Source organism: Hippocampus zosterae, chromosome 15 (genome assembly GCF_025434085.1).
Source record: "Hippocampus zosterae strain Florida chromosome 15, ASM2543408v3, whole genome shotgun sequence".
NCBI classification, from domain to species: Eukaryota; Metazoa; Chordata; class Actinopteri; order Syngnathiformes; family Syngnathidae; genus Hippocampus; species Hippocampus zosterae.
Window position 1 is genome coordinate 6,058,952 of NC_067465.1, and position 25,447 is coordinate 6,084,398.

Consider the following 25,447-nt stretch of genomic DNA (forward strand, 5'->3'; position numbering starts at 1 on the left):
AATAACTGAAAATGTTGAGCAGCTGAGATTGAACGAATTTTAGTGCACAAAGCTGACTTCAATGTGCAATTATAAATTGCAGGTGAGCTGATTTATTTGATACATTTTTATATCTTTGTCATTTTATTTCGTGACCATTAATACTAACGAAATAAAATAAAATAAAAAGAAGAAATGTAAAATAAAATTCATTTACTCACCAAAGTAGTGCCTGTTCACTGAGCTGCAGATTTCCTCGAGTGTCCCCAAACGTTCCTAAACGCACGGTGGCTTGTAAGTGCCCAGCCGTGCTCTGATGTTTCCTTGCTGCCTTGGTAAAACAACTTAAATTGGTAAATCCAGTGGAAGGTCCGTCTTGAAAATTGTGTTGAAAGTAGTCCTGCAACCACATCAACGTCTTCTCCTTCGGCCATTTTGGGTGAAAATGCAACAAGAGCTCCCTCTAGCAGCCGCTAATCCAATCACCGAACGCGCACGTCCAATGTCGACGTAAACCCTTCGAGCTGGCCCTGGTACGCAAACTCGTGATCTGATTGCCTATTGCAAGTTGACTGTGCCCGTTCATTTCCAGCTCTGTTTAATTTGAAGGTTGAATTTACCTGGCAACACAAGCTATCTGAAATATGATTGGTTAAAAACTCTACCATAATAAATACATTATTTATCGAGTGGCTTTCAATGTTATTTAAAATAAACCACTCGACTAAGTGGAAATAATATGACATAAAGAATCCAGAGAATAATTTTGTTTACATATTTATGAAAATAAAATAACAAATTAAATTTATGTTATCCTCAGAAAAGTAAATTTAATAAATTTAGATTTATTAAATTTAATCAATTTACTTTTCTGGGCTTGTACAATTTTTCATTCCAGCTTTGGCAGTAGGATTCAAAGCCTGGAAATGAACTACTGCAGACTCGTATTTTAGCCAGACAATCGTTTTCCGTTGAACGTTGTGTCAAATTGTGGACTTTGTGTTTGAAAAGCCACGTTCTGTTGGTGCCCATCCTTTCTCTTTTTATCATCTCTGTTTGTCTCCTCCTCTCCATCTTCTAGACTTTGTGTTTCTGGCAGTACAAGGAGGTCTGGTCATGTTTAATGCATTCAGTTTGTGTTCCATTCAGCATGACAGAAGAGGCTTCAGTCAATTAATTAGCAACAAACGGCCATTGGGAACAAGACGGGCCCAGCACAGGTCAACCCGCTCCAAGGTCTGGTGTGATGGGGACACCCGACCAAGACCACCGCGTATTGTCTTTAGTCTGTCTTTCAAATTACACGTGAAATGATTAAAAATGGCAGCTGCGTTCAGAAAAACAGCAATGTTAACACTGCAACTTTTTATAAAATAAAATGGTGGTTTTGTTCATCATGATTATTGAATCCAATATCCATCCGTCCATTTTGTAATCCGGTTTTCCTCAGAAGGGTGGCGGGCATGGTGGAGCCTATCCCAGCCGTCTTCGGGCAGTGGGGGTGGGACACCCTGAACTGGTCGGCAACCAATCGCAGGGCACGCAAAGCCAAACAACCATTCGGGTTCACAATCGCACCTCAGGAGTCAATAAATAATCTAGCAAAGTACCAACAAGTTGGAAAGGAATTTATATTTGACAGTCACGTTGTTACAGACGGAATATACGATCACGGTTTTTTTTCCCTCGCCCCCTGAGAGAAAAGGCTTCCTTCCTCACGCATGGTCCCCTGGATCTAGTGGTGGGAGCGGGATTAAACTGGAGGTCCGTGTAGGTCCATTAGCTTGAGTGAGGCAGCTGCGGTGCATGATTCTGTTTCGACCTCGAGGTTTATTCCCCCCACCCACCCCCCCTCCTACCCCCAAGCTTTTCCTTTGTTGCATTAGTTCACAGTGGAGGCACCAGCTGGCGCAGTCAAAAGTGTTTCCGATGATAACATTAGAGTCGGTGCAAAATGTCAATATTGTGATTAGTTTGCATGCTGCATGACTGATCGTCACAGATATTGTAACGCCGGGAACGGCATACAAATAGCCTCGCGCTGAACACGCATAAAACCCTCACCATGTCCGATTTTTATTTATATAATATAAATTTCTAACCATTTATTCTGGATAAGGTGATGTAATATAAAGGAAATGTATTTATGTAGCAACATATGACTTTTATAACAGCGGTGTTTGGGGCCTTTGTTAAAAATATGTCTCGGTGTGAAAAAAAAAATGAGCCAATTAACCAGTAGGAATAAATAATTTGTAATTATCACCACGCGACCGAAAGCACAGCGAGAACAAGAGGGAGGGTGAGCTTGTGTGTTAATCAAGGCATGATGAATTGCCCACGTTCATACAAACATGGCCTCTTCATGAGTCCCCTGCGCATCCCTCATTCTCTCACACACACACAAACACACACACACACACACACACACACAGGAAACAGCAAATAAAGAGTGGTTGGTGTGTCGAGAATTAATTCTATGAAGTGCACTGGCAAGGAGACAGCGTATGTAGATAAGTGGCGGGGTGCGGAAGGAGCGCATTACCTGTGTCCGTGTGCGCATGCGCAACTTTGGGACGAACGAACCCGACAAAGAATGCGCGCGCATGCAGGGATGTTCGAAGGGCCAACCTGCGTGCGCGTGCACGTTTGCGTCCGGGAACGTAAATCGTGTACCGTTGTCGAGCCGGTGGCGGTCGCAATGACATATCTTAATCTGCTTAGTTAGCGGCCGGCGGTCTTTAGCTAACGGATTATCCACCAGATTTGAGTAATAGACTCCTCATTTAGCTTTAATGCGTTTTGCATAGGGAGCAAACTCCCCTCATCACTCTTGAAGATGAATCGGCCTCCCAGCCACAAGATAAGGGAGGGGGGAAAAAAAACTTCTAAAGATATTAGTCGGATGGCAACTTCATAAATCATAACATTTTATTCTTAATGAAGGGAAAGTAGCATTAGCCTCCGTCTCGTAGTGATTCTGCGACACAAATACACTCTGGAGAAAATACCGTACAAACTCTTGGTTGCCCGACAAAATCTACACAATGCAGTTTTCTATATCATACCAGTGGTGTCCAAATGACGGCCCGGAGGTCATTTGCGGCCTGTCACAAATTGCATGCAGTGTCCTGAATGGAATCGTTATTAAAATCCGCTGCACTACTATTTCAACGATCTCAAATAATGCAATGAAATTAGCTGTACATGACACAGTTATAAAATGCTTCAATAGCGTTTTAACTTTAAAATTCCAGTCAAGTAATCCCCTGACAGGTTGTTGGATAGTGCGTGTTTGTGTGTGAGCGTGTGTGTTCTTCTGCCATATTTTTGTTTGCCATGAAAGAAGATTGTTAAAAAAAACAAATAAATAAATTTTTCTTGAAATGATGCCTGTAACGCATGCGTTCACAAACATCCACCTACAAGCAAAGAGACAAAAGAAGCGTGACGCTTCCCACCAGCGGCATGCACTGGTCTGGATATGTGACATGCAACATTTTGTTTGGTACTTTTAATTTGACAGCGTTCGGTGCTCAGCCTAAAACACACACACACACACACACACTGGCACAGACATTTACTCAACACGCGCACGCACACCTCTAATTTGACAGCGCTCTAACAAGAGCCTGCTGCTTGTCAAATGTTCTCTAGTGGCAGCAGGGATCCGCACAGCCGAGGGGGTTCTTTTCAAGGACATCTGTGAAGGAACACACACACACACAGACACACACACACACACACACACACACGCTGGCTTTGAATGGGCTGCGAGAGGCAGCCTGCTGCACACATGCTGAGGGCTGCTCCTCATACTCTCCATCTTGCTCGCTCTCTCTCCTGCCTCCCTGCCTTTTCGCTCTCTCTTTATCTAACATTCCATCGCCTCGCTTCCCTCTTTTGCTCTTAAGTAGAGGGCTGAGGAGATGAGATAGACCAGGGTAGATTGCGGGGACACCTCCCTGGCTGGTTCCAAAAACCAAGTCCCTTTCTCAGGCCGCACACATCAATTCCCTCTTCTTTCTTCAATCCAAAACACCAGGAGACCGTTTCAAGTTACTCAAAGGCGGGAAGACTTTGGTCTTCTGGATTTCGACCTATTGACGTGTGTGTGTGTGTGGTGTGTGCTCGTGAAGTAAAAGCTTCTCTTTGGTGGGTGTCCACACTCCCCCCCAACCCCCCATGCTGTCTTAAACTTGACTTCTGTGAAATACTTTGCTCATTAGGGGTTGACTGGAGTTACCGGTACTTGTCAAATGATGGCCACTCCACCTGATCACAAAGCCCCAGCCCTGTGGCGCACCTGAGAGTGAGCCAGCGTGCGTTGCTTGGACGGAGGGATGCGTATGTAAAGTAGACATGACAGAGACATGAAATGATTTTTACATTTTACGGTGGATTCCCCCCCGAGCACATTTTAGTGACGGCTGAGATTAAAAAAAAAGGTCGAAAGAAAAACCTTTCGAATAGATGTCGAGAATAGAAGAAATGAAAACGCCGCACCACTACTAAATCCTATTTCACAGCACACGTCTTCTGTATTTTGGCTGCGGTGAGGGAAAAGCGACCAATAATCTATCGGCACCATAACTGCCATTTTCCCCCTTTGTCATGTGCCAGAGTTGACTGGTTCACTGCAACCTCTCAAATGGTTTGCGAGTACTGACTGGTCTTGTTGGAATTGTTCAATTTTCCCATTTGAAATAAAAAGAACAATCTGTTCTCGAGGCAAACCTTTTATTCACTCTAACACAATTGCCATTTACAAGTGAGAAATGTAATTTCTCACTATGAATAGTGAGAGGGAAAGACAATATGTTCAAAAGTGTCTTACTGTCTTGGCGGTTTTCGTCACTGGTTGACAACGTGACCGATTTGCATATACAAACTCTACTACTGCATTTGTAACCTTCCAGACTGATGCCACAATTAAATCACTTTGAGACCAATTATGATAACCATGTTTTCAAAGGATACAAAAAAGAGGAACTTGCACAATGAAGAGGTAATTTAGAGATGGGATTTTTTTTTCATTATTATTATCCTTGGCCATAAAGTCATAGCAAGTCAGATTTAAAATCAAAATGTCAATCTTTGTTGAAAGGTATTACAAATAACCAGACAGGGGAAGAGATCAGAGTTTTGCCATCTGATATTATTTGATCGTGAGTGTGTGCAACTGTCAGATAAAATAGTGGCCATCCGATCCAATGATCTAGAAGGAAGGTTCACAGAGCAGCGTCTCAAATGTCAGCATGTGCATAAATACAAGCCCGTCTTATTGGGAGTGACATTAAACTAAAAAAGCCAGAATGCCATCTTTCGAAAGCTCTGCGAGCCTTGCCGGGATCGCCCATCGACCCAACTGGAACGTGAACAGGCCCGTTTTTATTACAGTCACTGTAATTAACATTTCGCTGGCATCGAGCCGAACCCTCAGGAGACCCCGAAAACAGGGGGGCAGTAGGCAGGGCACACCCTGAACCGGTAGCCAGCTCATCGCAGGGCACACGTAGACATGCAACCATTCGCGCTCCCAATCACACACCAAGGGACAATGTTAATTAAACCTGTCATGCATGTTTTTGGAATGTGGGATGAAACCGGAGTACCCGGAGAAAAGCCACACAGGCACGGGAATAACATGCAAACTCTACACAGTTAGGCCGGAGCCGAAAATCCAAACCTGCACCTCTGCACTGTGAAGCTGATGTTCCAACCTGTCATCCGTGGTAAAAATAAAATAACACCCATATGTGGACTGACCAAGAGTATAGATTTTTTTTTATTGACATTTTGAAATTGTGATTTATGTTTCAGCTTGACTCCTGTGATGTATCAAAATTTTTAATAGTATATTGCAACCTTAAGTTAAAATCTTGTAAATGACAGTTAAAAAAAGGTAATGTACCTTATATCGCATGTGAAGTCAGAATGGAAAATACGGAAATATAGAATATTGAGGCCGTGTTGCTGAGTGGTACCACTTAATACTATTAATGTAACCGTCCTAGAGTGCTCTGTGTCCTCTAAAAGTGTGGTTCTTGACTGCAGTCATTTTCTGTAAAAGAGTGAAAGGCTAAGGAGAAAGCGCTGACCTCGCATCTCAGCAATTTCATCCTCATCAGCTTGTGAGACTTCATTAACTTCGTAGGGTAATTTCCTCTATGAAGGCCTCTTTTTTTTTTTTACTACACTTCGTCTTTTTATCCAGCCACCCACCGCGAACTCGATCTTTTGCGCCTTCTTTGAATATCAGATCAGATATCCTTTATTTGTCCCACACTGGGGAAATTTACAAAAGCCCCTTTAGGAATTTTGAGGTGCAGAATATTAAGCAAATACGGAGCAAGAGCACACGTCCATTCTTACACAAAGGGGTGCTAACATGAAAAGTCTCGAATGTGAGGTACTGATGGCCGATTAGACTTGCTGAGGCCCGGACGCGGCCATTGACGGCCGTGCGTTAGTTGAGAAGCTCTAGAAAGATGTCAAGCGTGAGTCAATGCTGCCCTCCTCAGGAAGGTAGGGAGTACTGCACGGATGGCCGACGGGTAAGGTCCAAGAGTGGGCTAATGCCTGACTTTGACCGCACGTTCGTTCACCTTTTCCCGCAAAGTTACCTGATAACGGGTCAATAATGGATCACTTCACTGCCGCTGGATCGCTACATGTTGAAGGGGTTACCTTCACGAAAAGGGGGAGAGGGGGCTCATGTAGCACTTACATTCCCAACAGTTGCACTTATTTTTAATACCTGTGAAGTCAATGAACCACTGGAGGAAATGAACAGTAGAACGACAGAATCGTGTTCACTCCGGTGATCAATGTTCATTTGTCCGTACTGATACGCAACCTTCCCTCTTCCTTCCTTCCTTTCCTCGATGCGGCTCCACACGACACATTAAGTACCCAGGCCAGGTTTGGTGCAGACAAATGCCAGCCACTCATTTTCCCCAAATGTCAACTCGTGACATGGCATCAACAATCTGCGTCAACGTGTCCTTTTCTGACTCCTCCTTTGACTTTACGGCACGCTCTGTGTTAAGGTTCCGATGGTAAATAAACAAAAAGGAATTCACACATACATCTCAACGATTAAATACTGGTGGCGTATGCTCTAATATCAATTTCAATTAGGTTCTAACACTGCGACAGTACAACCGATCTACAAGGCATCACATATCAAACACAATAAATACAATTTACAGTATATTTAGTCCCATTTATCCAGTGTCAATCAACTACCTGTTTTAAGTGTGCTATTAAATAAAAAAAAATTGAGAAAATGATTGCAAGTCCACAGACAAATGAATTCAACCGTGGGACATTTCTGATTAAGCAAAATTTAAAAAAAACACACACACACACACAATGCTCTGTCAAATACCTGGAGAATTTTGCAAGAATCTCAGTTCCCAGAGCACCACTTGGGTTTTACATGCTTCACTGATCCCGGACCCGGTGTCTCTTTCTCGTGAATGTCCCATCTGTGTCCTTCATACAAGCAATCAGGAAATTGCGGCACTTGCAAGTATACTGCTCCGGATATTCCCGGAAATGGCTCACATGGACGCTGGAGACAAAATCATAACTGTCCACTGGAACTCCTTTAAACTTGAGGGTGTCTGCAAAGAGCCTGACATCTCTTGGCCTGATCACTCTATCAGCTCGAGAGTAGAGGAAGAAATGAGGCCAGGCAGGCGGCCTCTCTTGCACCGCGTCATAGTGGTTCTTGTGCACATATTTGGTCAAGGGGTACAGCACGATTCGCAGCAAGAAAACAGTCATTGCAAAGAGTGCAAGCAGGAGGTACTTCAAAACAGGACTTATTTTGGGCCCTAAAGTAGCGGCCAGGGCCCGCACTGCCCCGAGGACATTCCCGCTACCCGGAGCGCTGTCCACAACGGCCCCGATTACACACAGGGAGCTAAACAGTTTGTCCTTGTGCAAAAGCTCGACAATATATCTGTACAGCATGAAGCCACCATTACTGAATACGTGGAAGAAAATGGGACTCTGCTCCACCTCATAGTCAAAGAGGATCTCCAGCAACTTGAGGGCTGTACGTCTCAGTTCTTTGTATCCGAATGACTCGGAGATAAACACGGTCTTGAGAGGGGCCGTGTAACGGATAGTGACGCATCCCTGGATCAGAAAAGATCAGTAAGCTTTAAAACGACCAAATGAATCGCAATTAAACCTTGAACCTGTTCATTGTAGATGGAGCTGTACTTGGTGAGGTGTTTGTCTCTGCAGCCCGCCCATCCCAACAGTATCACAACAGGCTCTTTTGTTCCCTGCCAGTGTGTCTCTGGAAAAGAGAAAAGGATTAGCGCGGCATGGTAGCGAGTCGCCTGTCCAAACCAAGCAAATATAAAGCGACCTCGCCACGTTAATGGGAGACTGACATTTGCGCTTTTCCGTAGAAAGTTAGCAAGAAAGCTAGGCTAACGTTACGGCGTAATACAGCGGTGGTGTCAATGAACGATGCTCACCGCTGGTCGCTTCATCTGGAAACACAATATTGTAGTCCATTTCATCATTTGCCATTATTGTTCGCAGCACTCCAAGCTGGCTTTATTTGACCTGGAAGCTCGGTTACATCCACGGGAGTTTATGAAGCCACCCGAGCATCAGAATATTATACATACGCGGAACAAGGCGATTCAGCAACGGACTAAGACTGAATCAACTGTCAATGTGCTTTGTGCGCCGCTCTCATGCCGGAAGTGAGCTCTTCGTTTTGAGCTCTTAAACGACAGCTTGTGTAAAGCCTGGCAACAAAATGCTGCCCCCTGCTGTACTGGAGGGAACAACACCTCTCATCTTCACCGCTGAAAACTACAGCCACAATCGCTTACAATCATTTACATGAATACGCTACTTGTCCTTGTTGAGATACATTGTGTTGCTCTGTGCAGAAGAAAATACTGCTCCAGAATGACCGAGACAGATGTAATACACCAGATGTCTTTTTTAATTCGAAAAAATACAAGGGAACTGAATTTCTTTATGATCAAACAGGTACTTTGAGATGAATATATATATTTTTTAAAGTTCAATTAAAACATGAGAATGATGGTTCATTGAGCATTGTCCATCCTCTCCTGCTTTCCCTCCCAAATCATTTCCATCTTTTGCACGTGGGCTTTGGATGACTTGGAGAAGGTGCTCTTGACGATGTTGAGTGGTGTTGCCTTGCCACTGAGGTACACCTTATTGAAGGAGGTGGGAAGCCACATCTGCTCCTCTCCGCTTACATCCACTTCGTCCTTCTTCACCAGGGTGCATGAGTAGGCAAATATGTATCCTGTCATGAATGCATCGAAGCCAGCTCGGTGCGTGCCCGTATCTGCCTTGTTTTGACTTTTTCCGCTCATTTCAGTGTTGGTAGACTCCACGTTGTTCTCACACAATTCTTTCTCCTCACTCTCTGTTTTCACGTTTTCCCCGTCATGCAGTTGGGTGTTTGTATTGCTGTCTATCAAATTGGCACTTTGCAGACATCCGGCAAACAGCGCTTGATGACCCTCGTCTGGATTCAATTCCAAATGGGGCATTTTGTTTTGGGGGGCACCTTCCACATTGGAGGAATCTTCCTCTACCTCTCCTTCCTTTTTCTTCTTTTGACGCTTCCGCTTTCTCTTCTTGTCATGCTTAGATTTATCATCATGGAGAATGATAAGGTCAGTGTCGTGGGACAAAGGACACTTGGTGCCATTGGAACACCAGCCGAACGCCTGCCAGGCAAGCCAATAGAGAAAAGTTTAGAATGGGATAGCTGATGATGTTTAAAAGATGAATTTACTGGCAGCAAAAAATATATATAATATAAAACACGAGCAACCTAAAGTTGGCCCAAAATGGGGAAAAGATGCCTGCAGAAAATTTCATTAATTTGTACGAACCTCTCTATATTTATGGACAGTGATTACTTCTGTTTACTTTTCAATTAATTTGCCAAAATTAAATTTCTTTTTTCGCATTGTAATTATGGGTGCTGTGTGGAGAAAGACATGAATATATTCTATTTTGGAATGAAGCTGCAAGACAAAATGTGGAAAAATGTAAGCCCTGTGAAAACATTTTGGTTATTGAACTGCTAACAACAAAAAATGTGCCTCTGCCACTCGTGATTTCTTGTGGCAACACCCCATACACTCTGACTGCAAAGTAGAGGCTCGCATCGTTTGGCTGATGCAGATGCAACGTTGGCCAGGCTGTTTTGATTCCCATTCCCTTTTCTTCAAATCAAAAATTATTCCCAGACTTTCAGTACTCACTTGGACTAGAATAAGCATGATCAAAGTTTAGGTGAAACTAACCGAGAAGGAACTGCAGATGTCAGTCTGCTCTGAAATGGGGGGACCAGCCGGACAGATTCTGTGGTCCACATAGCGGGACATGGCGCCAGCATACTGACAGAATTCAAGGTAGACATGACGTCCAGTCCCACCGGAGGCCTCATTTCGACTGTTATCCAACTTGCTAGAAGGAGCAGAGAAACACGGGCAAAGCAGTCAAATGAGGAGAACATTTTTTTCATCCTTGTTCTTACTTTCTCGGAGCACCCACCATTTCTTATAGGCGTATTCCAGATATGAGGCACTGAAGCGAAGATCAAATTCTGTCACATATTTTGTGTCGAAGATGCCTGCAGGAAACATCTCCGATAGGTCGGCTGTGAAGGTGACTAAACGATCTGGTAGATGCGCATAGAAATTCTAGAAGATAAAAAAAAAACAGATGGTTGATTGTAAAAAAATTAAAAGAAAAAAAAACGTTAGTCATTACCACCTGAAAAAAGTATAATCAAAAAACAAGAATGGATGAAGCCGTGAACGCAAACATCCTACCTGGTAGAGGAAAGCAATATCAATGAGACCATTGTGGAGCACCAATGGTTTTCTTGCACGTAGTAGCTCAGTAAATAAAGCCCGGATATTAACACCCTGGTTGTCTGAGCCGCCCTTGCAAAACAGAGAAAGAAAGGAAACATCAAAACTAGGGCCGAACAATTACTTGCATTTTACATGTAATTGTGTATTAAGTACCAATGGCAGTTTTGAGGCAAAAAAAAACAAAAAACATTATTTTCCCAAATAATGGTGACAGGATGTCATGACACCAAGCTTCAAAACAATTTCAAAGGATTTGCTTCGTTCCACAGCATGCCGTTGAATGACAGTAAGGTGAAAGGTGAGTAGAGTTTAATGGCACGAAAATTCAATGAGCTGAAAGGAGATCATTACATACCTTATTATTACCCCTGTGATAAGGTATCCCTTTTGCATACTGCTTGTTGAAGTCAAACCCGTGTTGTACAAGGAACTGCACTGATTGAGGCTCAATGATGTACTCCTCTGAGCATAGTAAAGTGAGGTTGTACACCTGGACCAGGTACGTGTCTGCAGCCTGGATTAAAAAGTATGGAGGGCAAATTTTAATGTTTCAACATAACTACAGAGCTGCACTGTTAAACAACCGTACGTCACAAATTCAGTCATTGGAAAATATGTCATTTGTTGCACCTTGTTACTGAACTTCTTGTAGCAAGCAATTCCCAAGGAGAGGATGGAGCGAGAGCGGGCTGCATGACAAATGGCTTTATATCTGTCTTCTATAGACCTGTACCACAATATTCAAGATAAGATATTGAAAGAAGGCTACAAAAATATGCTTCTACTGGATTTCAGATGAACGTTATAAAGTCAGAAGACTTTTACTCACTGTGCAAGCAATGATGTTCTATTGCCCAGGCCACTCAGCTCCTACAACAACAATTTGCAATAACTAGGGGTCATTTATTGAATCTTTTAATTCTGCTACCCGAGTAACTCAATGCATCCATCTTAATTCAGATGATGCACTACTGTAGTAACCTTTCACGTACCGTATCTACAGCAACGAAGGAAGACGTTTTGATCGCCACAACCATAGCAGGCCAAAGTTCTTTGAAATTGCCATTCTGGACATCAATTACAGGAACGACAAATGAGGACGTCATTCTTAACAGTATAAGCTGATTTTACTAACGGAAAGCGAAAAGGAACGATGCGGTGCGTCAATCGTGCAGTTACAGGCAGGAAGTGAGTACATCATCAATTGCGTTCATTCTAAGTGCCTTCTGATTATATATTTCACGTAATGTATTCATATTGTCGTAATAACTGTTTACGCAGGTAGAAGAACTACTGAATGAGTGCCGACTAAGAGTAGAAATCGGCAGGTAAACACATCCACAACGTGCTCTACCGGTCCTTGGTGTCATACGCGTAGGGAGTTGACCATACGCCTGTTTTACCGGCAGATGCTAATTCCCAAATATTATCTAGAATATCAATCAGATTTATTTTACATCACAATGCAACCTGCCGTATTTACATGCTGTATTTTATCCTGGAGACCTCTTATTTCGATGCGCTTTTTCCATTGGTTTTGTTTTTATCTCAGGCGGTTGATGCAGACGCATAAAGTACGTCACATAACCAACTAGCTAAACGGAGGTCGCCATTTTGGCTCAAATAAAGTCAGAAACATGTAGTTGGATACGAATGTTTTATATTTTAGGTTTAATACATTGCATATAATTTTCCGAGCATCCTCGTTATGTGAGTGAGATCACATTTGACGATTAACGTTTTTTTAACGGTGAAAACGTGCAGTTTGATTTACACAAAGTAATGATTACCTCTACGGAGCTTGCCTGTCAGCATAAAATAAATAAATAAACAAATAAATATTAATAATATTGACGCCCGTGTATTTTCCGTGCGCAATGGGTGGATGCTCGGCTCCTAATTGTTCCAATTCAACCAGCATAGGGAAACAGCTCTATAGATTTCCAAAAGACCCTGTCAGAAAGAAGAAATGGGTTGTGAATTGCCGACGCGACTTTGAACCAACTCCACACTCGAGACTTTGTCAAGTGAGTACAGTATCTGTCAATATATTGGCGGAAAAACAAACAAAACAGATTGTCAAGTCAACAGTATTTATAGAGCACTTTCAAACAGCCATCGCTGCATACAAAGTGCTGTACATGGAGCAATTTAACATACACAATAAACAGTAAGATGGTGATATAGTCAGAGACATAGCCGGTAATCGTACTTAATAGTATTAAGGGGTCGTGATTAAAAAGAGAAAAAAATGATGTTGTGTAATCTGACGAAGGTCATCTTTCCCCATCTACGTTTCCTGATGATATGTGCCTGTCTTTTTTTTTTACACTTGATCTTTTTCATTCACTATTGTGGCGTCTTTTGTTTTGTAATAAATATTATCGATGTGATTTCTGTATACTCCTCTTAATAATGTAGGACCATTTTGAGCAGAGTCAGTTTGAGGAGTTGGCAAAGTCTCCAGCTGGTGGAAAGAAATTGAAGCCCAATGCCATCCCAACTCTCTTCAGCGCTGGAGACCCTCCTTACCCTGCAGTTACCACTCCATTCATTATGCTGCCCTTGAAACATGAGCTAGGTAAATGCAACGCTACCCTATTCTACATCTATAATTACTTTGAAATATTTTTTGTCTGTGGTCACATCACTTTGTTGTCTTTAGTGGAGAAGGAGTCCAACGTTGGTGACCATGGCTACGCTAGACGCACTCCCCTGCTCGGCCTGGAAGAGGAGGATGGAGATAGGACAGCTACGGGCCAGCAGTCCTGCACTCAATGTCACCTCCTCAAAAAACAGCTAGAGAAAGAGATGCAGCACACCGTAAGACTACAAAAGGAGGTGAAAAACTGCTAAACAATGGCAAATAAGCAGGTCTTTGAAATATTAATGATGATCCATAATTGCAACCCACTTATTAATTTCACAACTGACAAAAATCTTCCTTCCAAACATCTTTGAGGGTTCTTTTTTGAAATTATTGTTTAGTGATCAAAAAAGAGGACTACTAATGACGGTGACAAAACATCCTCTTTTTTTTCTTAACAACAATATCACCTGTTGCTTTCTGTGTGCCAGGCAGAGGAGATGAAGAAACGTCTCTACAGGCTGGACCGTATTGAGAAGGGACTCCAGAACTTTTTGTATGAGGACCAGATCCGCGCTCTGTCTCTCACCAAACGCTCTCGCCGAGCCGTCTGGTCTCCGGAGACTATCCTGAAGGCCAGAAAGATTCGAAGCGCAGTGGGCACCAAAGGCTACGAGTACCTGAGGGAGCTGGGCTATCCGTTGCCCTCCTACCGGACTCTATGTAACCGCCTGGAAACCAAGATCATGGTCACGACGGACATGAGCTGTGAGGAACTGGCAGAGCTGGGCCTGGGACTTGTGGGCGCCTGCAATAGCCCAACGGAGGATGTTGGCGACAACGATGAGGAAGACCTTCTTGGTGTCTTGTCCTGATATGTGCTCTTTGTGTGACTCATTAACCAGATGAGAGATCCAGCAAAGTGGCCCGGTAGTCCAGTGGTTAGCACGTCGACTTCACAGTGCAGAGGTACCGGGTTCAATTCCAGCTCCGGCCTCCCTGTGTGGAGTTTGCATGTTCTCCCCGGGCCTGCGTGGGTTTTCTCCGGGTGCTCCGGTTTCCTCCCACATTCCAAAAACATGCGTGGCAGGGCTGATTGAACACTCTAAATTGTCCCTAGGTGTGAGTGTGAGCGTGGATGGTTGTTCGTCTCTGTGTGCCCTGTGATTGGCTGGCAACCGATTCAGGGTGTCCCCCGCCTACTGCCCGGAGACAGCTGGGATAGGCTCCAGCACCCCCCGCGACCCTAGTGAGGATCAAGCGGTTTGCATGTTCTTCCCGGGCCTGCGTGGGCTTTCTCCGGGTACTCCGGTTTCCTCCCACGTTCCAAAAACATGCATGGCAGGCTGATTGAACACAGTAAATTGTCCCTAGGTGTGAGTGTGAGTGCGAATGGTTGTTCGTCTCTGTGTGCCCTGCGATTGGCTGGCAACCGGTTCAGGGTGTCCCCCGCCTACTGCCCGAAGATGGCTGGGACAGGCTCCAGCACCCCGCGCGACCCTGGTGAGGATTAAGCGGTTCGGAAAATGGATGGATGGATGGATATTTGACACCATTTACATTTTATTATATATATATATATTTTTTTGCACCATTGAATCGAGGGTGCCCTTTACTGAGATGACAAGAACATCCCAGGTTTATGCAAATGAGGTTTGTCATTTGAGCATGCAACAGACGGAGCCATGTGACGACTAGCACACCAAACACAACCTTCGTTTCGTGTCACAACTCGCGTAGAAAATCGAAAGAACCCTCACAAAATGTTTGTTCCAATGGAATTGTATCTAGTCTAATGGAATTCACTTTATCAACCCTAATAATCCAGAAATTATTACATTTTGGGGGGGTGGGGGGGTTGTCAGGCAGCTAGAAAAACGCTGCAACAAAGCCTGCAAATAGCACACGCATGGAGCATGTTTACGCGTTTTCTATATGGGTAAAATGTTATGATAAATCTATGTACATTTGTATGCTTCCATTTTTTTATTTATTTTGGGGGGGGCATACTGAAAACAGTACAAGAAATGCAATTTTTAATGCTTCAATGTAGCACCAAAAACTATGCTCAATAACAACACATGGCACACAAAAACACCTTAAGTTAATAAAAGAGGGTTTGGAAAAGGAAAAAAAAAACTCCCGGTAAAATAAATGCAGATAGTGCTGACAAGATCAAGAACGACGCATTGACCATAAAGAGTGGGACATTGACACAAATCACATCTATTTGGCTCTCGACACCACCATGATGAATTTGAAATGAAACCGCCAAGATTTAATTTGAAGATCACCACATCTAAATCAGGTAAATGATGTAAGAATGACAACAACCTCCGTGAGGGAAGTAAGCCATCAATCGTACAGCTAAAGTTCAGAGCAAGAATTTGTTCTTTTTAGGTTTTACTACAAAGAGGCAACTTTGAAACTTGTGTGAGAGTTCAGAAAGTGTCTTGGACCTTGGACTTGATAAATCCAAAACACTTGTGTTACAAACGTGTTACGTTGTGTGTGGACAGTGTTTTACTCCTCCTCTTTGTTTGATTTGGGGCAAGAGTCCAGCCCAGAAGCTTCAAAAACAGCAGAGGTGTAAGGATCTCTTTAGGTCAAAAAGGACAGAAAGGATACCACAGAGGTGAGCTGTTTTGGTCAGACTTGAACATTTTACATACCGTATAGAGAGAGAGAGATGCCAGTCCTATTTTTTTATAACGTTGATGAGCAATAATGATATTTTCTTTTGATTATAGAAGTGTCCAAATGATTAACTCATGTTGCTGTCCTTAGCAGTCTATCAACCAAATGTATAATTTCAGCTCTTGTTATAGATGGGTAATGATAATTAATTTTACAGTGAAGTACACGTCCAGTATCCCCTGCAATGTGCTGCAAATGAGTAAGACAAAGTGACATGACTGACTGCCCTTTTTTAGGAGCGTCTGCTTCAACAGCCAGAGAGGACCATGTCCTCTCACCTGTTGTTGTGGACATGTGCGGCCTTGCCAGGTTTGCTGTTGGCCTCCCAGGCCAGTCTCTTGGTCGAGCGGGAGGACGCAGGCACCAGGATCTGTAAACCTGCCCCCTACTGGGATATCAAAGGAGAGGCGCCCATGCAGGCCTTGCGAGGACGCTTGGTGGTGGTGGCACTGCTGAAGGCCAGCTGACAGTTTTGTCTCACTCAGGCCTCAAGGTAAGAAAAAACATTAAGATTCAATATTCATGACTTTGAAAGCTGGGGTGGTGGGAGTGACGCATACGTCGTAACATTACTTGTGAACCGCATCTCATGGTAAAGAAAAATCACATTATTAATAATAAGGTAATGCTCGCAAGTGAATTTTTCACACTGTGTTGCATTAACCAGCGTCCGCTTGCAACACCTTTTTAACACAGTTGACAATCCACTGTTGACTTTCACGTTAAAGCAAAGAATAGGTTGCAGGAAGGAGGGGGATTGGTGCAAGCAGATGGACACAATTTACAGCGGGGGTACCCAATACATCAATTGCGATCGACCGGTTACCCGCGGACTGGACTCAAATCGATGGATTATAGTGGTGAAAAAAAGATCTTCGGTCAAGAAAGGTTTGGCACCCGTGATGTCCAGCTACATGGGCAAACACCCAAGATGTAGTTAAGCTCCTCAACTCATCTCGAAATGTGATGAAAGCAAAACCTCACGGTTAACCAGCAACACGGAACACAGACTACCGTGACAAAAATTTGGGGATCTTCAGCTTTTAGATGAAATTTCAGGATGATCTGACAATGACCCTCTTATTCTGTGTTCACCTTTAGAATCCAAGGCCTGCGTGACAAGCTGAACCGCAGCAACCTGACCGAGGTTTCCTTCATGATCATTAATGAGCGAGACTCTCTGTCCAGAGCAATGTACTGGGAGCTGAAAAGAAAAGCACCCGCTGATGTTCCAGTTTACCAGCAGACTCCCTTTCAAAATGACGTGTGGGAGGTGCTGGAGGGTGACAAAGATGACTTCCTAATCTATGACAGGTAACTCAGCCTCCTCTTTCCCTGGAACACATACTTCAGATTAAAAAAAAACATGAAATATTTCTTGGCAATGTTTGCATTTCCCAACACTCTAAATATCAAAGGTCATTGTCTTTTCCGATCCTGTTCAGGTGTGGTCTCCTCACATTTCATATAGTGCTTCCGTACAGCTTCCTGCACTACCCTTATGTCGAGGCTGCCATCAGAGCCACCAATTATAAAAACATCTGCAACTGCTCTGTGAGTAATCGCATAAGCACAAATGGGGATGCACTCACACGCCATATACATTGAAATATTGAAAACATTGAAACCAAAAAGTTAGAGATGTCTTCCTCCTCCGTCATTGTCATGGCGACGTTCAATCAGCCGGCTGCAACCTTTTGGTCACTTTTGAAACCTTATGTGATCTAATACCATCCAACACAGTTCCAATACAATCAATGATCCAATAGAAACAATTCGAATGGCTATAATGCGGTGACACGTTGGGGTACTGCTCATATTAAAAAAAACAAATTCAAGTAAGGGCGGCCCGGTCATATATACACTGATCAGATATACACCGATCAAAAGATTTTCAAACAGATAAGCAAAACTTCCCCTTCAAAATAAGCTGATAATGTACCCTCACCTGTCAGAGTAAACAGTACTAAATGTAATGAGATCCAATGTGGAATTCCACTACACCATACTTGGGGCTGTTTCAAATGTGTTTTTTTTTCTTCTCATCTTCCCCAGGCTAATTTTACAACAGTGAATGACATCGTCACAAAGAATGACACACTGCCATCTGACGTCAACCACACCACAGCCTCATCCAAATATCATGCAAACACAGAGCACGCTGAAATGACAGTAACGACACCGAAAACAATACACACAGACCGCCATCATCATCTTCCTCATGGTCACCAGAATCGGTCACATCCTCAGCAGGACGACAATACAACTGGAAGCCTCAGTCATCTTCATCAGCATCACGGTCACTCTGAGCCCTCCAACCGTAGCCTTCATACTGTCAATGATCATTAGAAAAACAGTTTAGTCCACATTTGTTTTGGTTGGGTTGATGTCAGGGAAATTGAATCCGCTCGGCGGATGTGAAGCATTAGACATATCGTGCTGCCTCTGCTCGCATCTTCTCCCAGTGTGTGGAAACAATTGCTTCCGTTGCTCGTTGTGTGCTCCTGTTTATGAAGTCTACAGTCTGGAACCTGGCTACAGGAAGCTGGAGATGGATGTGTGAGGAGAGACGCTTTGGAATGGCAGCTGCTGTTTCCCAGACAGAACCAGAGAATGCAGAGCATTGAGGCTGAGCACAACTCTGTTTATTGTTTCCTTGTCATGTGATGCATCAATTAGTAATTATGTACAAAGTACTGCTGACGTGTAAACTCACAACACACAAACACGCAAACTTTTGTTGTTTTTGGTGTCCTTTAAATGTACTGCAATTAGTTTCATTGGGGTTGCAATACAAATTCTGAATGGAACTTGGGAGACCAGAGGAAAGGGTTATCATTTATATGAGGCTTGTAAAGGAATGTGGGTTTATTTGCAACGTTTTTGCAAGATCGGACCTTTCTTTTTGACTTTCTGTTATCGGAAGTTAAAAAAAAAAGTTTTACTTTAAAGGAATACGGAAATGGATAATGGCTTATTAGACGGTGACTTAGTAGTGCATAACGAGATGATTCTAAAACAGATTCACAGACGACAAAATAGATACCGGTAGTTTAAAGACACTTGGCACTGTTGAAAGTGACAATACGGTGAATATTTGCGTTTATCGATGTATAGGTTTGTTTTTTATTAGAATATGTGCTTAATTAATCGTGTTTTAAATGGGCGGAGATAAGGGTGACTTATGGAATCAAGTTTTATTGGTCAGCTTTCATCATCATCATAATAATAATGGCAGCTGTACTAACGTCATGTGAATCATATTTCCGAATGTCCACACTTTTTCCACTCACGATTAAGGGGTCACTCCATTTTGCAGTGGTGTCCGAATGTCCGAGAGAAAAAAATTTAATGCACTCAAAATTACCAACAACATATTTGGAAAAGTCGTGGGTGAGCATCAAGGGTCACGTGTCAAGTTCATGTAGATAGAACACAATGCATTGCGAACAGGAAAACAAAATGGCGCATATGACTGACCGTGCTGGTAAATATCAAAGCAATACAGTGACCATTTATTTATAATAAATCAGTAATAAATGAGTTTCTTTTTTTAATTGAAAATACTTTACAACAAAGGAAATAAAATACACTTAAAATTTGAGCTGTGAGCAGAAGGACCCCACACAGCCCGGGCCAATTTCTGGTACTGGCATTTTGGAATAGGAAATATTAGAAAATGTGGGGTTTGTTTTGTTTTGGGTTTTTTTTTTATGAGTGTGTGCACGAATAGACCTTCAAAAACAACTTTGCTTTCTTGTCCAACAGCGTGTCGCAGCGGCAGTAGCGGTACACGATACATCACAAATGTCAGGTTTCAACATCCTGAAAGCCTTAACACTCTTTTGAGAAAATATCAGGTATAACTGGCTAACCGTGTCGGACGGGGGGGGGGGGGGGGGCGGACTCCGGGCCGAGAGAGATGCTGTCTTGCTTGTTTTAGAAACTGCCCCTTCCAACACATCAGATTCAAATGATCAGGATCTTTATCAGGTTTTTACAGAGCTGGCTGATGACCTGAAAGTTCGAAAACAAGCAGGACTGCGGCTCTCAAAGACGTCAGGTGGCGTCAAAATACCTCATTGTGATGTGATTAATCTGGCATGTACGACAATGGGCGGTTTGCTTACTCATATCAAGTTTTTCCACCTACTTCACAAGTAGCATTTGATGTACCTCACGAAGTTTGTTGAATGGCTTGTGCAAGATTGATAGATAGATTAATCGATAGAACAGTCTGATTGATTGCAAATTCTTCATTTTGGATCAGCAATGAGTGACATTCAGATTCCGAGTCATTTTGATTGACCAAGTATGTTTAAAATGCACAAGTAAATTACCACTGGTGGTGTCATTGTAAAAAGTATTCAGTATTGTAGACTTCCATTCAACATTATTGCTGCGTGCACTGGATCGCATGCTATTTCTAATTTCCACGCCTTCCCCATAAATGCACTTTACATTGTCACAAGTATGTCAGGTTTGGTGCACTATTTAAAACGTATATGTAGAATGTTCTAGTACAAAGATATTTAGTATGGTCTGTGAAGTGTGGATGAAATGATCATAATTTTTTTTTCACATCTCCACCTACAATTGGAACAGTTGAAAGCCGACGAGCTCGACCTGTCGCTAGGAGGCAATGTGTCAAGATTATTGTTGCAAAACAGGATATGCTTCAATGAGAAGTTGGATTCCCACAGTACGGATGCAGACGTTGGAAATGGAACATGAGTTTGACTGTCGCTAGACCTAAAGAGGAAAGAAAAATCACAGCAATCGCCACCTGAATGGAGGTAGGTTCCTCTTGCTTCACTCGAAATAAGTAAAAGCCTCAAAATGAATGAAATGTAGATTTGATGGCAGCTCAGGATATAGTCGCAGGTGTATGCGTGCTGCATTGAAAACATTCCAGCGATGACTTTGGGAAGCCAGGCTACACGTTTGGCCTTCGTCTTAACCGTCGCAGGTTGCCCGAGGATATGCTCTCCTACTTTTCTTAAACTGTCACCTTATGTTTTATTGTCATGAATTAATTGTTCAATTTGTGCCAGAATCATTCTTGATCTATTATGCAGTGTAAGATTAGGTACAGGCATTTTACAACATTTTACGGCTGCCAACGGAAAAGTTAACAATCACCTAATACACTGAGTGTCTATAAAAATAGACCAGTTGAGGCGGTATAGTCCAGATTTCACCAAATGAGATACAAGCCGAGAGAAAAGAGCATTCAAGAGATGATCCAAAACCATATTGTCTGTTCCCTCTGAAGTTTTATGCTATTTATTTTTTTTCCTCGTTCTTCTTCTTGTGAATTGCTTGCTTGTTTTGTCAGACCATGTCAACGTGGTTTCTCGTCAAATTCAGGGTTTTAAGGAGCTCACCGTTTGGCAAAGAGCCTCGATATATTACCAGGAAATTCTGGACAATGGAGGTATGCTTTCACTGCTTTTACGTTTTATCACAAAATATGTTGTGAGGAAATGTTGGCCTTTTTTTCTTTCTAGATAAGAGGATTGAAAACTGGCCCCTTGTGTACTCCCCTGTACCTGTCTGCTGGATAATTCTGTGCTACCTGTTCATGGTTTGGGCCGGACCAAAACTGATGGCAAAGAAGGAGCCCGTCAACCTCAAACTTGTCTTGATAGCTTATAATTTCACGATGGTCTGCCTGTCCATCTACATGTTCTACGAGGTAGGCGTGACACCGCATCTCTCTGTATTTTTCGATCCTCAACGAAGATGCTAACGTAGGCCGTTGTGGCGCAGAAGATAGGGACAACAAATGCTCACCCCTCCCTAAAGTATTTGAAAGCGTGAACTCACCTCCTTTATTTTTGCCGTAAGACTAAAAACAATTGGGTTAGAGTTAGAGCTATTTTCCGGACAGACTTGGCTCCAAGCTAGCTTGCTCCACAATGGCGCAAACCATCCTTTCAATACGCCGCCGCCTTGTGCACATCTTGGAAATTACCCGAACCCGGTTTAACATGCCTCAGCGTAGATTTAGGAACACTCCATTACGATTCGGTGCTTTTCTGAGGTAACGAGGCAAGGCTGCAGGGTGTGCCCGCTGTCAGTGTGCCCGCAAGTGCACAAGAAATGATTGACACCTCGTCTGCCATGTTATTTAAAGCTTTGTAACTGTCCTTTTGCCTTAATGTTAGTGTCGTAATTGAAGGGCAAATTCTGTCTTTGCAGTTTACAGTTTCTTCCTGGATGGCGAATTATAGTCTGCTGTGCCAGCCCGTCGACTATAGCAACAGTCCGCTGGCCTTGAGGGTAATACTCTCCCCTACGTACCGCACCACTTTCCCAAGTCATCAGATGAAGGCTTTGAAACGGTCTTGCTTATTTATCGTTCAACAAATTGACAACAGACTAATCCTCATGAACTCAAAACGTGTCTGACCTTGTGCAGATGGCCAGCGTGTGCTGGCTCTTTTACTTCTCCAAATACATCGAGTTCTGTGACACGGTAAGTATGACGGTCAGATGATCGTTTCCGGTTCCGGCATGTTTTGACCACAATTAAATGAAGGGAACCTTTTGTCGATTGGTGCAAACCGATGTTGTCTATTTGCGTCAATCAGATGTTTTTCATCCTGAGGAAAAAGAACAGCCAGTTGACCTTCCTCCATGTGTACCACCACAGCACCATGATCTTGAACTGCTGGGTGGGCTTAAAGTACACGCCGGGTGGCCAATGTGAGTGTCTGCACACAAAAGCTGACATCACTTTAGGAGGACACACGTGTGTACTCCTTATGTCGTATGTGTGTCCAAAGCATTCATGAGTGGCCTGGTCAACTCTCTGATTCATGTGGTGATGTATTTCTACTATGGTCTTGCGGCATTTGGACCGAGTATGACCAAATATCTTTGGTGGAAAAGCTACCTCACCATCCTACAGCTGGTTCGTATTCATGTCCTTGTGTGCATTCCGCCGTCTACTTTTCAAACATTACGATCTCGACTATTTTTATTATTGTGGCGTCACAGTGGCAGGCTACTAAATTAACTGGAGGAAATCGGTTGGCCTCGATCAGTAAACTGAGTAAATTCTATTTTGAACTTTGACCTCATTTTTGACAGAAAATAGCTTCAATGCTAAATTGCTAACAGTTGTTATGGCACAATAGCCGGATCACAACCTAGATCACTACTTGCTCCTTGAATGAACATCAGATCCAATTGTTTAGGATGATTGATGTTGTCTGCACACAGGAAACATGGTCACTCATTCCAAGTAGCTATTTTTCACTCAGGGGGGCATCCCTTTATCAGCCCCTATGCAAAGCAAGCGTCTTTGTGGTCAGGATGTGAACAGTTTGTCATGAAGCTCGGTGTGTGTCGAACTCCCAAGCAGTTGTTCATTGTTCCGGTAGTCACCGTTGGAGCTCAGCTCCTCCACTGACTCTGGGACCATCTGTTTTCCTTTAGAACACTGACTGCTGTTGCTAGCTAGCTAGCTAGCTAGCTAGCTAGCTAGCTAGCTAGATAGATAGCTAGATAGATAGATAGATAGATAGATAGATAGATAGATAGATAGATAGATAGATAGATAGATAGATAGATAGATAGATAGATAGATAGATAGATAGATAGATAGATAGATAGATAGATAGATAGATAGATAGATAGATAGATAGATAGATAGATAGATAGATAGATAGATAGATAGATAGATAGATAGATAGATAGATAGATAGATAGATAGATAGATAGATAGATAGATAGATAGATAGATAGATAGATAGATAGATAGATAGATAGATAGATAGATAGATAGATAGATAGATAGATAGATAGATAGATTTTGTGTATTGATAAGAATCCAATTTGACTTTTGTTGTGATCTCACGCCTGTTTTCTCTCTCTATTCACAGCTTCAGTTTTTGGTGGTAACCATGCACACCGTTTACAACTTGTTCGCCGACTGTAACTACCCTGACGCCTTGAACTTGATTGTGTTTGCCTACGCTCTCAGCCTCATCGCACTCTTCTGTCATTTTTACTACCATAGCTACCTCGTATCAAGGACCAACGACCAAAGGAAATGTAAGGTGTAAGGAAAAAGGACTTTGATATTTGCATTAAGGGGAGAACGAGCGAGACTGAGCGTATTCCCCTACGGTTCATTTCAGCCGTCGGCTCAAATTATATTCCGGCATGTCGAAAAACTCTCCGCGATGGACAAAACGTTTTGTAGTGCATTTGCTTGTTCTTTTGGGCATCAACGATTCACAGAATTGGACATACAAAGTCAACAGAGATGTGGTCTGTGAAATAGGCAAAGCCAATAAACGTTTGTGTTCAACACTGACAAAACTTGTCTGTGTTTTAACTTCGCCTGACACTGTTGAAACGTGATGCATTTCAAAAATGCACCGATAATTCCACACCATCATGCAGCGCGCTCGCATATAGGATCTTTCTATTGTCTCAAAGAAAAGAGAACATTTTGTCTGGATCTGATCTGTGTACATGCATGAGTGGTATGAGAAGCCTTCAGATTTGCTGATGTCATCTCTGAGAGGAATCCTCGAGAGCAGGGCTCACCGACCTGCTGCGGTTCTGACTCGTGCCCCGGGCGACCGGCGTCATACACACTTCTGAAATAACAAATTACTTGGAATCATATGCCGACGAGCAACATTCATTGATGCAAAGACACTGATCACTGATCAAGACAGTGATTAATAAACAAGATCAATAGGCATCAAGTCTCACATGTCTCCGAGGACAAACTTTCAGTGGACCCCAGTATGCTTCTTCAAATTAGATGGCGAGCTATTTTTTCTGCCATTTGAAAGGAGTTGCTTTACCATTCTCATTTACAAATTACAAATAAAAAACAGTCTCGGCTTGATTTATTTTTTTGTCCTGGCCACAAAAGGAGGTTCCCGAAGCCCGCATGGGAGTTTGTCCAGCCGGTCTACATTGACTTGGAGAACGAGAGCGAGCCCAGGGGGCTGCGCGGGGAAACCCATATTTATACTGTTTGTCAGGGCACACTATGTGTAAGAGTTTGATCGACATTGCCGGTAGCAGGCAAGATTAGCTTCCAGTGAGGGTTGGACTCCACTGGGGTTGCCCTTGCCGCCGAGTCTTTTGACAGACGGATTTTATCTGCACAGCCGAGGCATTAACAGTTTCTGTTTGGCGACGTCTCCGTCTTTGCCGATGATGTGATATTGTGTCAGATTCATCAAGGCGCGATCTTGAACTGATGCTGAGTGTGAATCGGTTGGAATGAGAATCAAGAGGAGAC

General features: G+C 43.0%; 5 protein-coding genes across 7 annotated transcripts in view; 3 read left to right on the forward strand and 2 right to left on the reverse strand.

The window, feature by feature from the left end:
• selenop2 (selenoprotein P2) overlaps positions 1 to 21,607 on the forward strand; it is a 224,777-nt gene extending 203,170 nt beyond the window's left edge. The window contains exons 2-8 of one of the 2 annotated variants that reach the window (XM_052088792.1): positions 14,982 to 16,108; positions 16,407 to 16,663; positions 17,272 to 17,484; positions 17,616 to 17,724; positions 18,226 to 20,030; positions 20,776 to 20,966; positions 21,541 to 21,607. In XM_052088792.1, coding sequence (XP_051944752.1) covers positions 16,437 to 16,663; positions 17,272 to 17,484; positions 17,616 to 17,724; positions 18,226 to 18,519 — 843 coding nt within the window. In that variant the 5' untranslated portion in view covers positions 14,982 to 16,108; positions 16,407 to 16,436 and the 3' untranslated portion in view covers positions 18,520 to 20,030; positions 20,776 to 20,966; positions 21,541 to 21,607. Of the gene's footprint in view, positions 1 to 14,742; positions 16,109 to 16,406; positions 16,664 to 17,271; positions 17,485 to 17,615; positions 17,725 to 18,225; positions 20,031 to 20,775; positions 20,967 to 21,540 lie in introns of those variants that run through there. The other variant, XM_052088791.1, reaches the window with a different exon arrangement.
• tmem53 (transmembrane protein 53) lies at positions 6,271 to 8,727 on the reverse strand. 2 transcript variants are annotated; one of them, XM_052088790.1, is made up of 3 exons: positions 8,481 to 8,727; positions 8,218 to 8,296; positions 6,271 to 8,130 (listed from the first exon to the last, which is right to left on the reverse strand). In XM_052088790.1, exons 2-3 carry the CDS (start codon positions 8,248 to 8,250, stop codon positions 7,429 to 7,431), a joined length of 735 nt encoding a protein of 244 aa, XP_051944750.1. In that variant the 5' UTR covers positions 8,251 to 8,296; positions 8,481 to 8,727; the 3' UTR covers positions 6,271 to 7,428. The 2 variants fall into 2 exon arrangements, with proteins under 2 accessions (XP_051944750.1, XP_051944749.1); XM_052088789.1 differs by having other exon boundaries at positions 8,193 to 8,296; positions 8,481 to 8,726.
• toe1 (target of EGR1, exonuclease) lies at positions 9,069 to 12,271 on the reverse strand. Its single transcript, XM_052088875.1, has 8 exons — positions 11,879 to 12,271; positions 11,716 to 11,756; positions 11,517 to 11,613; positions 11,242 to 11,400; positions 10,842 to 10,955; positions 10,561 to 10,709; positions 10,311 to 10,473; positions 9,069 to 9,725 (listed from the first exon to the last, which is right to left on the reverse strand). Exons 1-8 carry the CDS (start codon positions 11,990 to 11,992, stop codon positions 9,069 to 9,071), a joined length of 1,494 nt encoding a protein of 497 aa, XP_051944835.1. The 5' UTR covers positions 11,993 to 12,271.
• si:ch73-382f3.1 (uncharacterized protein LOC100151273 homolog) lies at positions 12,475 to 14,533 on the forward strand. Its single transcript, XM_052088788.1, has 4 exons — positions 12,475 to 12,913; positions 13,308 to 13,467; positions 13,552 to 13,727; positions 13,965 to 14,533. Exons 1-4 carry the CDS (start codon positions 12,764 to 12,766, stop codon positions 14,346 to 14,348), a joined length of 870 nt encoding a protein of 289 aa, XP_051944748.1. The 5' UTR covers positions 12,475 to 12,763; the 3' UTR covers positions 14,349 to 14,533.
• elovl8a (ELOVL fatty acid elongase 8a) lies at positions 20,818 to 24,504 on the forward strand. Its single transcript, XM_052088793.1, has 8 exons — positions 20,818 to 20,966; positions 21,541 to 21,607; positions 21,681 to 21,868; positions 22,375 to 22,455; positions 22,595 to 22,651; positions 22,767 to 22,881; positions 22,962 to 23,089; positions 24,063 to 24,504. Exons 1-8 carry the CDS (start codon positions 20,961 to 20,963, stop codon positions 24,243 to 24,245), a joined length of 825 nt encoding a protein of 274 aa, XP_051944753.1. The 5' UTR covers positions 20,818 to 20,960; the 3' UTR covers positions 24,246 to 24,504.
• Positions 24,505 to 25,447: the final 943 nt, after the last annotated feature.

What these genes read in the sequence shown, in the direction of transcription:
- si:ch73-382f3.1 (XM_052088788.1), top strand. Translation starts at nt 12,764, where the DNA reads ATGGGTGGATGCTCGGCTCCTAATTGTTCCAATTCAACCAGCATAGGG. An exon ending in CACACTCGAGACTTTGTCAA is followed by an intron (nt 12,914 to 13,307) that starts GTGAGTACAGTA and finishes TTAATAATGTAG; the next exon opens with GACCATTTTGAGCAGAGTCA. An exon ending in CCGTAAGACTACAAAAGGAG is followed by an intron (nt 13,728 to 13,964) that starts GTGAAAAACTGC and finishes TCTGTGTGCCAG; the next exon opens with GCAGAGGAGATGAAGAAACG.
- tmem53 (XM_052088789.1), bottom strand. Translation starts at nt 8,535, where the DNA reads ATGGCAAATGATGAAATGGACTACAATATTGTGTTTCCAGATGAAGCG. An exon ending in TCCAGATGAAGCGACCAGCG is followed by an intron (nt 8,297 to 8,480) that starts GTGAGCATCGTT and finishes TCTCTTTTCCAG; the next exon opens with AGACACACTGGCAGGGAACA. An exon ending in GCTCCATCTACAATGAACAG is followed by an intron (nt 8,131 to 8,192) that starts GTTCAAGGTTTA and finishes TTTCTGATCCAG; the next exon opens with GGATGCGTCACTATCCGTTA.
- toe1 (XM_052088875.1), bottom strand. Translation starts at nt 11,992, where the DNA reads ATGACGTCCTCATTTGTCGTTCCTGTAATTGATGTCCAGAATGGCAAT. An exon ending in CCTTCGTTGCTGTAGATACG is followed by an intron (nt 11,757 to 11,878) that starts GTACGTGAAAGG and finishes TTGTTGTTGTAG; the next exon opens with GAGCTGAGTGGCCTGGGCAA. An exon ending in GAATACGCCTATAAGAAATG is followed by an intron (nt 10,474 to 10,560) that starts GTGGGTGCTCCG and finishes TGCTCCTTCTAG; the next exon opens with CAAGTTGGATAACAGTCGAA.
- elovl8a (XM_052088793.1), top strand. An exon ending in CCATCTACATGTTCTACGAG is followed by an intron (nt 21,869 to 22,374) that starts GTAGGCGTGACA and finishes CTGTCTTTGCAG; the next exon opens with TTTACAGTTTCTTCCTGGAT. An exon ending in ACATCGAGTTCTGTGACACG is followed by an intron (nt 22,652 to 22,766) that starts GTAAGTATGACG and finishes TGCGTCAATCAG; the next exon opens with ATGTTTTTCATCCTGAGGAA.